The 13,483-nt window shown below is 37.8% G+C and overlaps 1 protein-coding gene across 7 annotated transcripts in view; it reads left to right on the top strand.

The window, feature by feature from the left end:
• The window catches only part of LOC150110591 (kinesin-like protein KIF14), a 716,770-nt gene that overhangs the window by 155,669 nt on the left and 547,618 nt on the right, over positions 1–13,483 (top strand). For 6 of the 7 annotated variants that reach the window (XM_090399877.1, XM_090399845.1, XM_090399869.1 and 3 more), the window contains exons 8-9: positions 6,288–6,404; positions 10,075–10,128. In XM_090399877.1, the coding sequence (XP_090256003.1) occupies positions 6,288–6,404; positions 10,075–10,128 (171 nt within the window). The remainder of the gene's footprint in view (positions 1–6,287; positions 6,405–10,074; positions 10,129–13,483) is intronic. The other variant, XM_090399854.1, reaches the window with a different exon arrangement.

Genomic DNA, 13,483 nt, shown 5'->3' with positions numbered 1-13,483 from the left:
ATTAATTCTTGTGAAAACTATTATTTAAATTATATTATCTGAGAAGAAAGGTCATTATTCATACTACCCTACTTGCTTTATATGACTTGAGCTGTATGGAATTAACTGAAGCAGCTAATTTACATCCTCAAATGAATTATTCTAGTAGCAAGGCTTATACGTTGGTCAGACATAACTGGTGATTAGTTACGGAATTAACAACGCATATAAAGTATATTAATTAAAGGTAACTTTAATGAATAACTTCTATATTTCGGCAACGTCACATTGCCATCTTCAGGAACATAAAGATATGGTCTGTGCACACAGGCACTAACACAAAGCAAATGAGGAAGAAAGCAAGAAACTAATATTGTTCCTAAAGTCCTAATGGTGCCCTCTGGAGAGCTAATTTGGTAGTCTTGGCAGTTGGGCTGAAGTTCTCATAACGTAAGTCTCCCAAATTTGGGGTAGTTTCATGCACCCAAATTTGTTGAGGTTAGGAACGTTTTTTTAGAGCTGCTGAAGATTCTTTGAATAATCTTTCGTATTTAAACTTGCTGCAGTGAATTATTTTTGTTTTCTTCCAACGAATTTTATGGTGGGTATCTAAGGCATGGTCTGCCAGCCACGAGCGGCTGTACTGGTGGAACCGGATGTAGTCTTTGTGTTCTGAAATCCTGATATTTGTTGTTCTGCCTGTTTGGCCAAAGTAGGACAATTTGCAGCTGCAAGGGACCTGGTATACACCAGGTAGGTCTAGGGGAAGTGGTTGGTCTTTGGTAGAGCGGATAAGGGATGCCAACTTTTTATATGGTTTGTAACAGGAAGTAAGGTCATATTTTTTGAGGATATTGGTTATTTTCTCAGAGGTGCCCTGGATGTAGGGGATGGTGATAGACTTGGTGTAATCTTTATTGTGGAGGGGGGTTGTGGTTTACTGGTTTTAGTATTTTTTGGATTTTTTTGGGGTTGTAGCCATTGGCTAAGAAAGTGTTGAGGATGTGGTTTAGTTCAGTAGTTAGGGCCTTGTCATCTGAGCAGACTAATTTTGCCCTGTTATATAGTGTTTTTATAACCCCATATTGTTGTGAGGGGGGGGGGGGAGACTGCTGGTGAATGTATCTGCCAGTATGGGTGGGTTTTCTGTGAACAGAGAAAAGCAAAGATCCATCAAGCTGGCGGGTGATTAAAGTGTCTAGGAAGGGGAGGGTGTTGTTTTCCTCTTTTTCTAAGGTGAACTGGACTCTCGGGTGTTGGTTGTTTAAGTGTGTTAGGAAGGAGTGGGGTGTGTCTGAGCCATGTGGCCAAATAGCAAACACATCATCCACATAACGAAGCCAAATAGTGGGTTTTTGTGGGGCAGAGTTTAAGGCTTTCTCTTCAAATGTCTCCATAAAGAAATTGGCCAAGGGTGGGGAAAGCGGTGAACCCATGGCTGTCCCCTCTGTTTGTAGAACTCTCCTTGCCAAACGAAATAGCCTGAGTTCATTGTGAATTGAAATAGGGCGGAGATATCGGGAGGATATCGGGATAAGGGAAACGCCACTGTGGTGCTCAATCAAAAAGACTACAAAGGTAAGCTAACTGCTTTAGTACTAGACCGTACGACTTACCTCCCCATTGAATATAATCCGACCAGCTCTCAGATTAGAACTCTCCACAGACTCCTTAAGAAGGTCACTTCTTGGCCTGTGGAAGTCACCAACAAACTGAAACCTTATAACTCTAGACCCCCCCGATTATATGGGCTCCCAAAAATACATAAACAAAATGTGCCATTGTGTCCCATAGTGGATGGCATTGATTCCTCCCACATATAAATTAGCCAAACATTTAGCCAAAACGCTCACACACTACACTGGCAACACACCATCACACATAAAAAAAAAACTCGGCCCACTTTAAAGCCAGTATAGAAAACCCCGCACTCCAACACACTGACATAATGGTCACTTTTGACGTCTCCTCCCTATTCACTAATGTCCCACTCAAAGAAACCCTAGAGCTCATCCAAGCCAAGTTTCTTCCCAATATTTCAGCTCTATTTCAGTTCACAATGAACTCAGGCTATTTCGTTTGGCAAGGAAAGTTCTGCAAACAGAGGGGACAGCCATGGGTTCACCGCTTTCCCCACCCTTGGCCAATTTCTTTATGGAGACATTTGAAGAGAAAGCCTTAAACTCCGCCCCACAAAAACCCACTATTTGGCTTCGTTATGTGGATGATGTGTTTGCTATTTGGCCACATGGCTCAGACACACTCCACTCCTTCCTAACACACTTAAACAACCAACACCCCAGAGTCCAGTTCACCTTAGAAAAAGAGGAAAACAACACCCTCCCCTTCCTAGACGCTTTAATCGCCCGCCAGCTTGATGGATCTTTGCTTTTCTCTGTTCAGAAAACCCACCCATACTGGCAGTTACATTCACCAGCAGTCCCCCCCCCCCTCACAACAATATGGGGTTATAAAAACACTATATAACAGGGCAAAATTAATCTGCTCAGATGACAAGGCCCTAACTACTGAACTAAACCACATCCTCAACACTTTCTTAGCCAATGGCTATAACCCCAAAAAAATCCAAAAAATACTAAAACCAGTAAACCACAACCCCCCTCCACAATAAAGATTACACCAAGTCTATCACCATCCCCTTCATCCAGGGCACCTCTGAGAAAATAACCAATATCCTCAAAAAATATGACCTTACTTCCTGTTACAAACCATATAAAAAGTTGGCATCCCTTATCCGCTCTACCAAAGACCAACCACTTCCCCTAGACCTACCTGGTGTATACCAGGTCCCTTGCAGCTGCAAATTTTCCTACTTTGGCCAAACAGGCAGAACAACAAATATCAGGATTTCAGAACACAAAGACTACATCCGGTTCCACCAGTACAGCCGCTCGTGGCTGGCAGACCATGCCTTAGATACCCACCATAAAATTCGTTGAAAGAAAACAAAAATAATTCACCGCAGCAAGTTTAAATATGAAAGATTATTCAAAGAATCTTCAGCAGCTCTAAAAAAACGTTCCTAACCTCAACAAATTTGGGTGCATGAAACTACCCCAAATTTGGGAGACTTACGTTATGAGAACTTCAGCCCAACTGCCAAGACTACCAAATTAGCTCTCCAGAGGGCACCATTAGGACTTTAGGAACAATATTAGTTTCTTGCTTTCTTCCTCATTTGCTTTGTGTTAGTGCCTGTGTGCACAGACCATATCTTTATGTTCCTGAAGATGGCAATGTGACGTTGCCGAAATATAGAAGTTATTCATTAAAGTTACCTTTAATTAATATACTTTATATGCGTTGTTAATTCCGTAAGCTAATCACCAGTTATATCAAATGAATTATCTTGGAATATCTTCTTTTCCTTATTGAAATTCGATGTTTATCTTAATTTATTTTTGTTTGAAATATAGAAATGTAAATCATTTTCTATATAATATAGTTTCACAGCAGAAAAGCTATTTTAGCTTTTATGCTAAAGCACATTTGCATATACCCCTGACAGTTCTACTCATTTATATGCGATAAACGGACTCAGTGTCATTTTTTACATGACATGCCTGACTTTCATATTTCTTTTTCCCCACTGAGTTAAATGTGTCTGATCTGTCCATTATTTACTGTGTGTGTGTACTGAAATTTTTATGTACTGAAATTGAACTGCTTCAGAAACAACATGATAATTTCAATCTGTATAAGAAAATCGGCGAAATTTCCGGAAAACTGAGGGAAAAGCAAATTGTGTCTCTAAGAGACGAAAATGGAAAAATAGTTCTAGAAGAAGAGAATAAAGCACAGATTTGGATAAAATATGTAACAGAACTTTTCAATGATACTAGACAGAAGCCTATAAATATAAAAGATAACATTCAAGGACCAGCAATCATGAAATGCGAAATAGAGAATGCTATACAAACAAGTAAAACAGGAAAAGCCAGTGGACCAGATGGTGTGCAAACAGAATTTTTAAAATTAATCGAACCAGATAACATCAAACTTCTTGAAAAACTATTTAATAAAATATATGAAAGTGATGAATTTCCATCAGATTGGCTCAAATCTACATTTATCACTATCCCAAAGAAACCCAAAGCGAATTCCTGTGGTGACTTCAGACTTATTAGTCTAATGAGCCAAACATTAAAAATATTTTTGAAAGTAATTCAGAATCGCCCTTATAGAAAAAGTGAAGAAACTCTAAGTGAAACACAATTTGGCTTTTGGAATGGTTTTGGTACTAGAGAGGCCCTTTTCTGTACCCAAATATTGATACAAAAATGCATAGAAAAACAGAAATCTGTCTTTATGTGTTTCATAGATTTTGAAAAAGCATTCGACAAAGTCAGACACACCAACTTAATAGAAATCCTTCAACAAATAAGGCTAGACGAACAAGACATAAGACTAATAACAAATCTGTATTGGAATCAGTCAGCTACCGTTCAATTAGACAACATTACCACCAGTGGTATTAACATCAAAAGAGGAGTGAGACAAGGATGTGTGCTCTCACCACTCCTGTTCAACATATATGCAGAGGTAATCTTTAAAAAAGCATTGGAAGAATGTCCAGAGGGAATCACAATAAATGGAAAGATTGTTAACAACCTACGATATGCAGATGACACCGTGCTAATTGCAGATAACATTATGGATCTCCAAAAACTCGTTGACAGAGTATACATAGAAAGCCAAAGAATGGGAATAAATATAAACATCAACAAGACAAAATACATGATCATCAGCAAACATCCAGCCTCATCAATGAAACTGACACTCAATGGGAAAAATATTGATCAAGTGTCAAGATATAAATATCTTGGTTGCTGGCTTAATGAACGGTGGGATCCAGAAATAGATATAAAGACAAGGATTGAAGGTGCATGGCAGTCCTTCATGAAAATGAGAACACTATTCTGCAATAAAGACCTAAACATTGAAGTCGGATGCCGAATGCTGAAATGCTACGTGTGGTCTATTCTGCTCTATGGAGTTGAAACATGGACATTGAAGGCGACAACCATCAAGAAAATCGAAGCCTTTGAGATGTGGCTATACAGAAGAATGCTAAAGATATCATGGACAGAAAAAAATTACCAATGAAGATGTCTTAAAATCCATTGGCAAAGCTAAACATCTTGTACAAATAATCAAGAAACGAAAAACATATCTTGGACACATCATGAGAAACAGCAAATACCAACTTCTACAAACTATTTTGGTAGGAAGAATTGATGGCAAAGGAACTAGAGGAAGAAAAAGATATCATGGTTTGACAACATCAAGACGTGGACAGGAAAGAGCAGTGCACAACTGCTCAGATTAGCACAAGAGCGCAGTTTGTTCGCCAAGATAGCACAATAAGAAGTGTGTGTATATTATTTTAAATTACTCATCATAAGTAAACATTTAGTCCTAATGGAAAGAGAAGAATAATTATATTCTAAAAATATCATCTAATGTTAAAATTATTTAATATAGACATTACACTATCTGATTCATGCCAAATTGGGTGTGCTAATTTCCTTATGTTCTTAGGATGAAATGTGCAAATTCGGAATGCCAGTGTTATATTGGAAGTGAGCAGAGTAACTCTTCAGTTACTTTTAATGTATTTAATATTTACTGCAATATATGCTAATGTTTCATAGCATTATTATTTCTAGAATTGAACTGAAATATATGGTTACAAGAATATGCTTAGACATGGCACAGTTTTCACATTAGAAAGTCAGAAATTAGAAACAATTTTCTCCTTCCAGATATTAGTTTGATTAATGTAATTTAGGATATAAATTTCTTTACTTGTATTTCATAAAATTTCAAAATTATTTTCATTATTATTATCGCGTAACACCTCCAGGGAGTCCAAGGACTCATCGAGGGAGGGCACCTACTCTATAACTATCTGTGTTCACCACTCCACTAATCACAACTACCTTCATCATCTACACCAATGTCATCTACCGCTGACCACCCAACACTAGTGTTTTCACAGACAATCGCAAACATCCATGCCCACGGTGCTATTCGAACCTGCAGCCTTTTGGCTGGAGAGCGGATATGCTAACCATTTGGCCAACCAGGCCGGCAAAAAAAGTTCCCATACCGGGAATTGAACCCAGGCCTTCTGGGTGAAAGCCAGGTATCCTAGCCACTGGACCACATTAAATACTGTACATGAAAAGTGTTTGTAGTCTTACTTGAAAATTATGAAAAATAAATAATGTAGCATTTCTAAAAATATTTAGAAACATATTCCTGAAAGTTTCACATATTTTCAGATACAAAATGTTAATGGAGAAGAACAAGAGATTCATATCTCAAGTCGAGTAAATCTAGTAGATCTGGCTGGAAGTGAAAGGGCGATAACTTCTCAAACAACAGGTGAAAGACTAAAGGTAAATGGTCATCATCAGATGATTTAGCTGTCTTTGTGAAAGGTTATTTTTTTCCTTTTAGTTAATTATATATTATTTCCTAATTTATTAATAACCATAAAGAAAACCTTGAGTAAAAATGAACCTAATATTTTGAGGAGGCAGCATTTGTAATCTGTTCATGTAAAGAGAAATTCGAAGAAGTCTCGGAAGAGTATTCTGAGAAATTTCATGTTTTCTAAAGATATGGGTGTTTTAAAAGGTAAGTTTGGAAGAAATGAACTCTTTTTTGCAAAAAATAAAACAGGATTGAGTTTTATTAGTGTTGAAATTAACAAGTGACTATTAAATTATTTCAGGAAATTACAACATATACTAAATATTAAAAGAAAACTTCAATCAATGCTTCCTATATTTTGGCAATGTTACATTGCCATCTTCATGGGAACATAAAACTATGATATGTGCATGTATGCACTAACAATGAACAAATGAGGCCGAAGAGAGTAACTAATGTTGTTCCTAGAGTCCTAAAGGTGACCCCCTCCCCTACTAGGCTAAGTTGGGTTGTCTTGGCTGTTGGACTGATGTTCTCATGATGCAAGCTTCCCAAATTTGAGGCAGTCTCATGCATCCAAATTTGTTGAGGTTTGGGAAATTTTTTAGAGCTGAGGCTGATTCCATGAACAATCTTTCATATTTATATTTTCTGCAGTGTAATAAAGTGGCTTTCTTCCAGAGTATTCTGTGGCGGGTATCCAGAGCATGGTCTGCAAGCCCAGAATGGCAGTATTGGTGAAACCCGGATTTAGTCTTTGTGTTTGGATATCCTGATATTAGCTGTCCTGCCTGTTTAGCTATACTAGGACAGTTTACAGCTGCAAGGACCTGGTATACTCCAGGTAGGTAGGTCTAGGGGAAGTAAGTGGTCTTTGGTGGAGTGGATAAGGGATGCCAGTTACTTATATGGTTTGTAACAGGTTGTCAGGTTATACTTTTTTTTTTAGGATTTTGGTTAACTTTTCAGAGGTGCCTCGGATGTAAGGAATGCTGATAGATTTAGTGTAATCTTCCTTATGAAGGGGGGGGGGGTAGTTGTGGTTAACTGGTTTTAATATTCTGGATTTTTTTGGGGTTGTAGCCATTGGCTAAGAATGTGTTAAGGTGGTTCAGTTCAGTGGTTAGGGCATTGTCACCTGAACAGATTAATTTTGCCCTGTTATATAGGGTTTTTATAACCCCATATTGTTGTGTGTGTATTGGGGGGGGGGGATTGCTGGTGAATGTATCTGTCTGTATGAGTTGGTTTTCTGTAAACAGAGAAAGCCAAGGATCCATCAGGCTGGCATGTAATCAGAGTGTCTAGGAAAGGAAGACTGTTTTTTCTTTTTCCAAGGTGAACTTGATTCTGGGGTGTTGGTTGCTTAAGTGTGTTAAGATAATATGGAGTGTATCTGAGCCATGTTACCAAATAGCAAACACATCATCCATGTAGCATAGCCAGTGGGTTTTTGTGGGTCTGAATTTGAGGCTTTTTTCTTTTTTTTTCTTTTCAAAAGTCTCTATGAAGAAGTTGGCAAGGGGTGGGGAGAGTGGTGAACCCATGGCTGTCCCCTGTATCTGTTTGTAGAATTTTCCTTGCCAAACAAAATAGCCTGGGTTCATTGTGAACTGAAACAGGACTGAGATATCAGGAAGAAATTTGGCTTGGATGAGCTCTAAGGTATCTTTGAGTGGGGCATTCGTGAATAGAGAGGAGATATCAAAACTGACCATTATGTCAGTATATTGGAGTGAGAAGTTTTCTATACTGGCTTTGAAGTCAGCTGAGTATTTTGTGTGATGGTGTGTTACCAGTGTAGTGTGTGAGCCTTTGGCTAAATATTTGGCTAATTTGTATTTGTGGGAATCAGTGCCATCCACAATGGAATGTAATGGCACATTTTGTTTATGGATTTTTGGTAGTCCATATATTTGGGTGGGGGGGATCAAGAGTTAAAAGCCTTTCGTTTGTTACTTCTTGGTCTTCCACAGGCCAAGAAGGAACCTTCTTAAGGAGCCTTTTGGAGGTGTTCTGATTTGGGAGCTGGTGGGATCATATTCAATAGGGAGGTAGGTAAACTGATCTAACAATAAAGAAGTAAACCTACCTGTATAGTCTGTTTGGTTGAGAACCACGGTGGTATTTCCCTCATCAGCTTTGGTGATTACTGTTTCTCACAACAACAGTTGTGAGAAATACCACAACAGTTGCGAGAAGAAGAAAAAAAACAGTTTTCCTTTCCTAGACACTCTTACACACAAGCCTGATGGATCCTTGGCTTTCTCTGTTTACAGAAAACCAACCCATGCAGGCAAATACATTCACCAGCAATTCCCAATATGGGGTTATAAAAACCCTGTTTTTATAACCCCATTAATTTTGCCCTGTTATATTAACAGGCAAAATTAATCTGTTCATTTAATTAGGGCATTAAATAAAATAAAATAAAAAAAAATAAAAAAATAGGGCATTGTCATCTGAACAGATGACAATGCCTTAACCACTGAACTGAACCACACCCTTAACATGTTCTTAGCCAATGGCTACAACTCCCCTTCATAACAAAGATTACACTAAATCTATCATCATTCCTTACATCCGGGGCACCTCTGAAAAGTTGACGAAAATCCTAAATAAATATGACCTGACAACTTGTTACAAACCATATAAGAAATTGGCATCCCTTATCTGCTCCACCACAGACCAGCAACTTCCCCTAGACCTACCTGGAGTATACCAGGTTCCTAGCAGCTGTCCTATTAATATCAGCTGTCCTGGCCAAACAGGCAGGACAGCTAATATCAGGGTATCCAAACACAAAGACTACATCTGGCTTCACCAATACAGCCATTCTGGGCTTGCGGACCATGCTCTGAATACCTGCCACAGAATAAGCTGGAAGAAAGCCACTTTACTACACTGCAGCAAATATAAATAATATTGTTCATGGAATCAGCCTCAGCTCTAAAAAAAAATTTCCCAAACCTCAACAAATTTGGGAAGCTTGCATCATGAGAACATTAGCCCAACAGCCAAGATAACCTAATTTATCCTGCTAGGGGCCACTTTCGGACTCTAAGAACAATGTTAGCTACTCTCCTTGGCCTAATTTGCTTGTTTTTAATGCCTGCATGCACATTTCATAGTTTTATGTTTCCATAAAGATGGCAATGTAACATTGCTGAAATATAGGAAGTATCGATTAAAGTTTTCTTTTAATTAATATTTAGTATACATTGTAATTTCCTGAAATAATTTAATAGTCATGTGTTACCAAAGTATAAGCTTATCTACAAGAATGAAATTAACAAGGTTATCAGTACCCATTCATGAATAGTGTGATCAGAATTTAGGATTGTAGAACTTGATATTCTAGAAGTTTAGTGATTTGTTTAGTATATAGCTTGTCAGATAAGACAGAATTGCGGTATGTATTCATCTAATGTGTATTAGATCTGTAAAAGGTTAGGTGAGAACAGAAGTTTGCTGAACACCAACAATTTGTTACAGAGTTTGTGGATCAAGATTCATACATCTTAATGATGGTAGCTTATTTAGACCATTTTGTCAAACTTGAAGTGCTTTAGAATATCACATATGTAGAGTGACTACTTTTGATTGCCCACACTTTTCCATATCACCCACCAGGGCTCCAGAACTCCATTTGCCCACTCACCACAAGCAAGTTATCAGAGACACGTGGTGAGTGAATTTTCACCCTCATTCTAAATGCATTCAAAATAAATTGCCTTATTTTCTTCACATAATTTAGACGTTTCGTATTTCATTTTAAAACACCATCCCATTCGCTATCAAGTTATTTTATCACAGCAGGCTCCAGTGAATATAATAAAGAAGTTTTATTTTCAACTAAAAGATAGTCTCATGTAAATAATTTAATAAGTTAATTCTTTCATAGATTTTTTGTCCCTATGAAAAGTTAATTTCTATGAAGATACTGCCTTATTATTATATGTATAAATTAAAACAAAACCTTAAAATAAACTACTTAATTATCCAGGTGTCTATCAGCTCCAGCATGATTCTAGGTCATCTTATTATGGATAGACAGAAAAATCTATTGAGCAACGTATTGAAGAACATGTGTGAGATATTGAATACTGTAGGAGTGTGGCCTGAGCTTTGTCATCATGTGCTCTCTTCAGCTGACCCATAAGAAACTTTGGGAATGAGACATCAAATGTTACAGGATAAATCTGAACTATTACACTGTTGAATAACCGAGAGAAAAATTTGCGAATCCTTGGCATTAGATCCAACAGGGGGTGCTTAAGGGTCAAAGCTGTATAACTGAGAGGAGACCTCCACATAGCCTTTAAAGGAATGCGGAGAACCAACCAGGGCTTCTGACCTAATGTCCAATCCTCGCCTTCTCGTGGTGCACCCTGTTGGGTATCTACTTGGATACTGAACGGACGAGGATGAGCTGGCAATTTGGGATTTAGCCGACCAAATTGTATTCTTATTGGTTAAACCAAAATATAGAATGATGGTACAACATGAGAAAATTTCATGCCGGCTGGGGCGTCGCCCGGTTAAACAAGGCCCCCGTTGTTTTCGCCAGGGAACCAGGGCGAACAGCGAAAAGTCAGCTACTGGAACAAATCTGAAAATAAACCCCAACTCAACATCACCAGAGTTAAAGATCGGTACTAACAACGTAAGAAGCCTGAATGGCAAAGAAATGGAGCTAGCTGAGGAATTAGATAAGTACCAGATCGACATAATAGGGGTGACTGAAACAAAAAAGACCAAAACTGGTGAGCTCTTTCTGAGCAATAAATACAAAATGTTATATTCAGGCAATGACAATCAAGGAAAAGAAGGAGTAGCCATAGTATTCAACACAAAATACGAGGCTAATCTTCTTGAATGGCAGGCAGTCTCAAGTAGAGTAATGTGGGCAAATATGAGAATGGGGAACTGGACAATGAGACTTATTTGTGCCTATGGTCCCACAGAAGGTTCTACTAAGGTAGAAGTGGAGGAATTTTTTGAGGCTTTAGAAAAAGCAACTGACACAATGAAAAAGGAAAAGTTGGTCCTTGTTGGGGATCTAAATAGCAGAGTAGGAAATGATTGTCAGACATACAAAAATATTTTGGGAAAATTTGGAGAAAAGAGCAAAGCTAATAATAATGGCAAATATCTGTTGGATTTCTGCTCAGGACATGGACTGGTCATTACTAACACCATGTTCCAAAATAAAAATGTGCACAAATTCACATGGAGAGAAGAGGCTAGGAATAAGAAAAGTCTCATTGACTATGTTATTGTTGATAGTGATGTTTTCTCCCTGGTGCAGGACACCAGAGTGTACAGAGGATTTGAAATTGGAAGTGATCACTATTTAGTCTTGAGCAGGATAAAATTGAAATTCATATTGAAAAGAATAACATGTAAGAAAGTTTTAAAGCAAATAAAAGTTGAGCAGCTCTCAGATGTGAACTGTAGACTAAAATACACAAAGATTATTGAAGAAAAAATGAAAGAGTTTGAGAACAGGAATCAAACCTTGGAGATTCAGTGGCAAACTCTGAAGAAAACATTGATTGATTCTGCCAGAGAGGCATGTGGTGAGGTTGTTTGTAAGGATAAAAAAATCAGAACTCCCTGGTGGACACAGGAAGTTAAAGAGGCAGTGAAGGAAAAGAAGAAAGCATACCAAAAGTTCCTGGCAAATAAGTCAGCTTTTGCTCTTAGAGAATATAGAGACAAATGCAAGAATGCTAAACACTGTGTAAAACTAGCTAAACAAAAGTCATGAGAGGACTTTGGCAAGAATATAGAAAATAAATATCAAGAAGGTGGCAAAATATTCTGGAGGTTGTTGAAGAAACTTAAGAATGGAGGAAAGAGTGCTGTAAAAGGAATTAGAGATGATAAAGGTGACATGAAAACGGGAGAAAAAGATATCCTTGAAGTATGGAGTAATTACTTTGAAAAACTGCTAAATGAAACAAGCAGTGATGACAGCACAGTGGTAAAAAACACTGACCAGGCATGCAGTCAGGAATCCATATCCATACTTGAAGTAGAAAAAGCCATCAAAGGCTTGAAATGTGGAAAGGCAGCAGGAGTAGATGATATTCTACCAGAAATGCTGAAGTATGGTGGTATAAGAGTATTACAGTGGCTGCACTGCATAGTTCAGAAAGCCTGGACAGAAGGACGAATTCCCGATGATTGGAGTAGAGCTCTTATAGTACCCATATATAAAAAGGGAAATAAAACTGAATGTGAGAATTACAGAGGTATTTCTCTACTGAGTGTTCCTGGCAAGATCTATGCAAGTATACTTGAGAAACGGTTGAGAAGAATTGTGGAAGAAAAGCTTGGTGAAGAACAAGCTGGATTCAGGCCAAATAGAGGCTGTCAGGATCAGATCTTCACTTTACGACAAATAGTCGAGAAAGCATGGGAATATAACAAAGATCTTTATTTAAGTTTTGTCGATCTGGAAAAGGCATATGACAAGGTGCCAAGAGAGAAGCTATTCAATACGCTGCAGTTATATGGTGTGAATGGGGCATTATACCAAGCAATACTTAGTCTTTATTTAGTTGTAAGTCAGCAGTCAGAATTGAAGGAAGTACAGGAAGATGGTTTAATGTTAAATCTGGTGTGAGACAAGGATGTACATTATCCCCTCTGTTATTCATTATCTATATGGATCACATTATGAAGGAAAGTGGTATTAAACATGATATCAAAATTGGAGATGTTAATGTCAGCTCTTTGCTTTATGCAGATGATGTTATACTTCTAAATAAAGTCTGCAAGATTCTCTGACTAAATTGAATAGCTGTTGTAATAGATATGGTATGAAGGTCAGCAATAAAAAGACAAGGACAATGAAAATAGGCAGAATCATTGAAAATGTCAACTGTGTTGTGAATGGAGAACCTGTGAAACAAGTAAAACATTTCAGCTATTTAGGCACGATTTTTACTGAAGATGGTGAATTCAATATAGAAATAGACAACAGAATCAGCAAAGCTGGTATGGTGGGAAGTCAATTGAATAAATTCATATG

This window comes from Typopeltis vanoorti, chromosome 1 (genome assembly GCF_054136105.1).
Source record: "Typopeltis vanoorti isolate ZY-2024b chromosome 1, IOZ_Tvanoo_1.0, whole genome shotgun sequence".
In the NCBI taxonomy this organism is placed as follows: domain Eukaryota; kingdom Metazoa; phylum Arthropoda; class Arachnida; order Uropygi; family Thelyphonidae; genus Typopeltis; species Typopeltis vanoorti.
The sequence above is the reverse complement of the archived record's forward strand: the minus strand, read 5'-3'. Positions and strand labels throughout refer to the sequence as shown.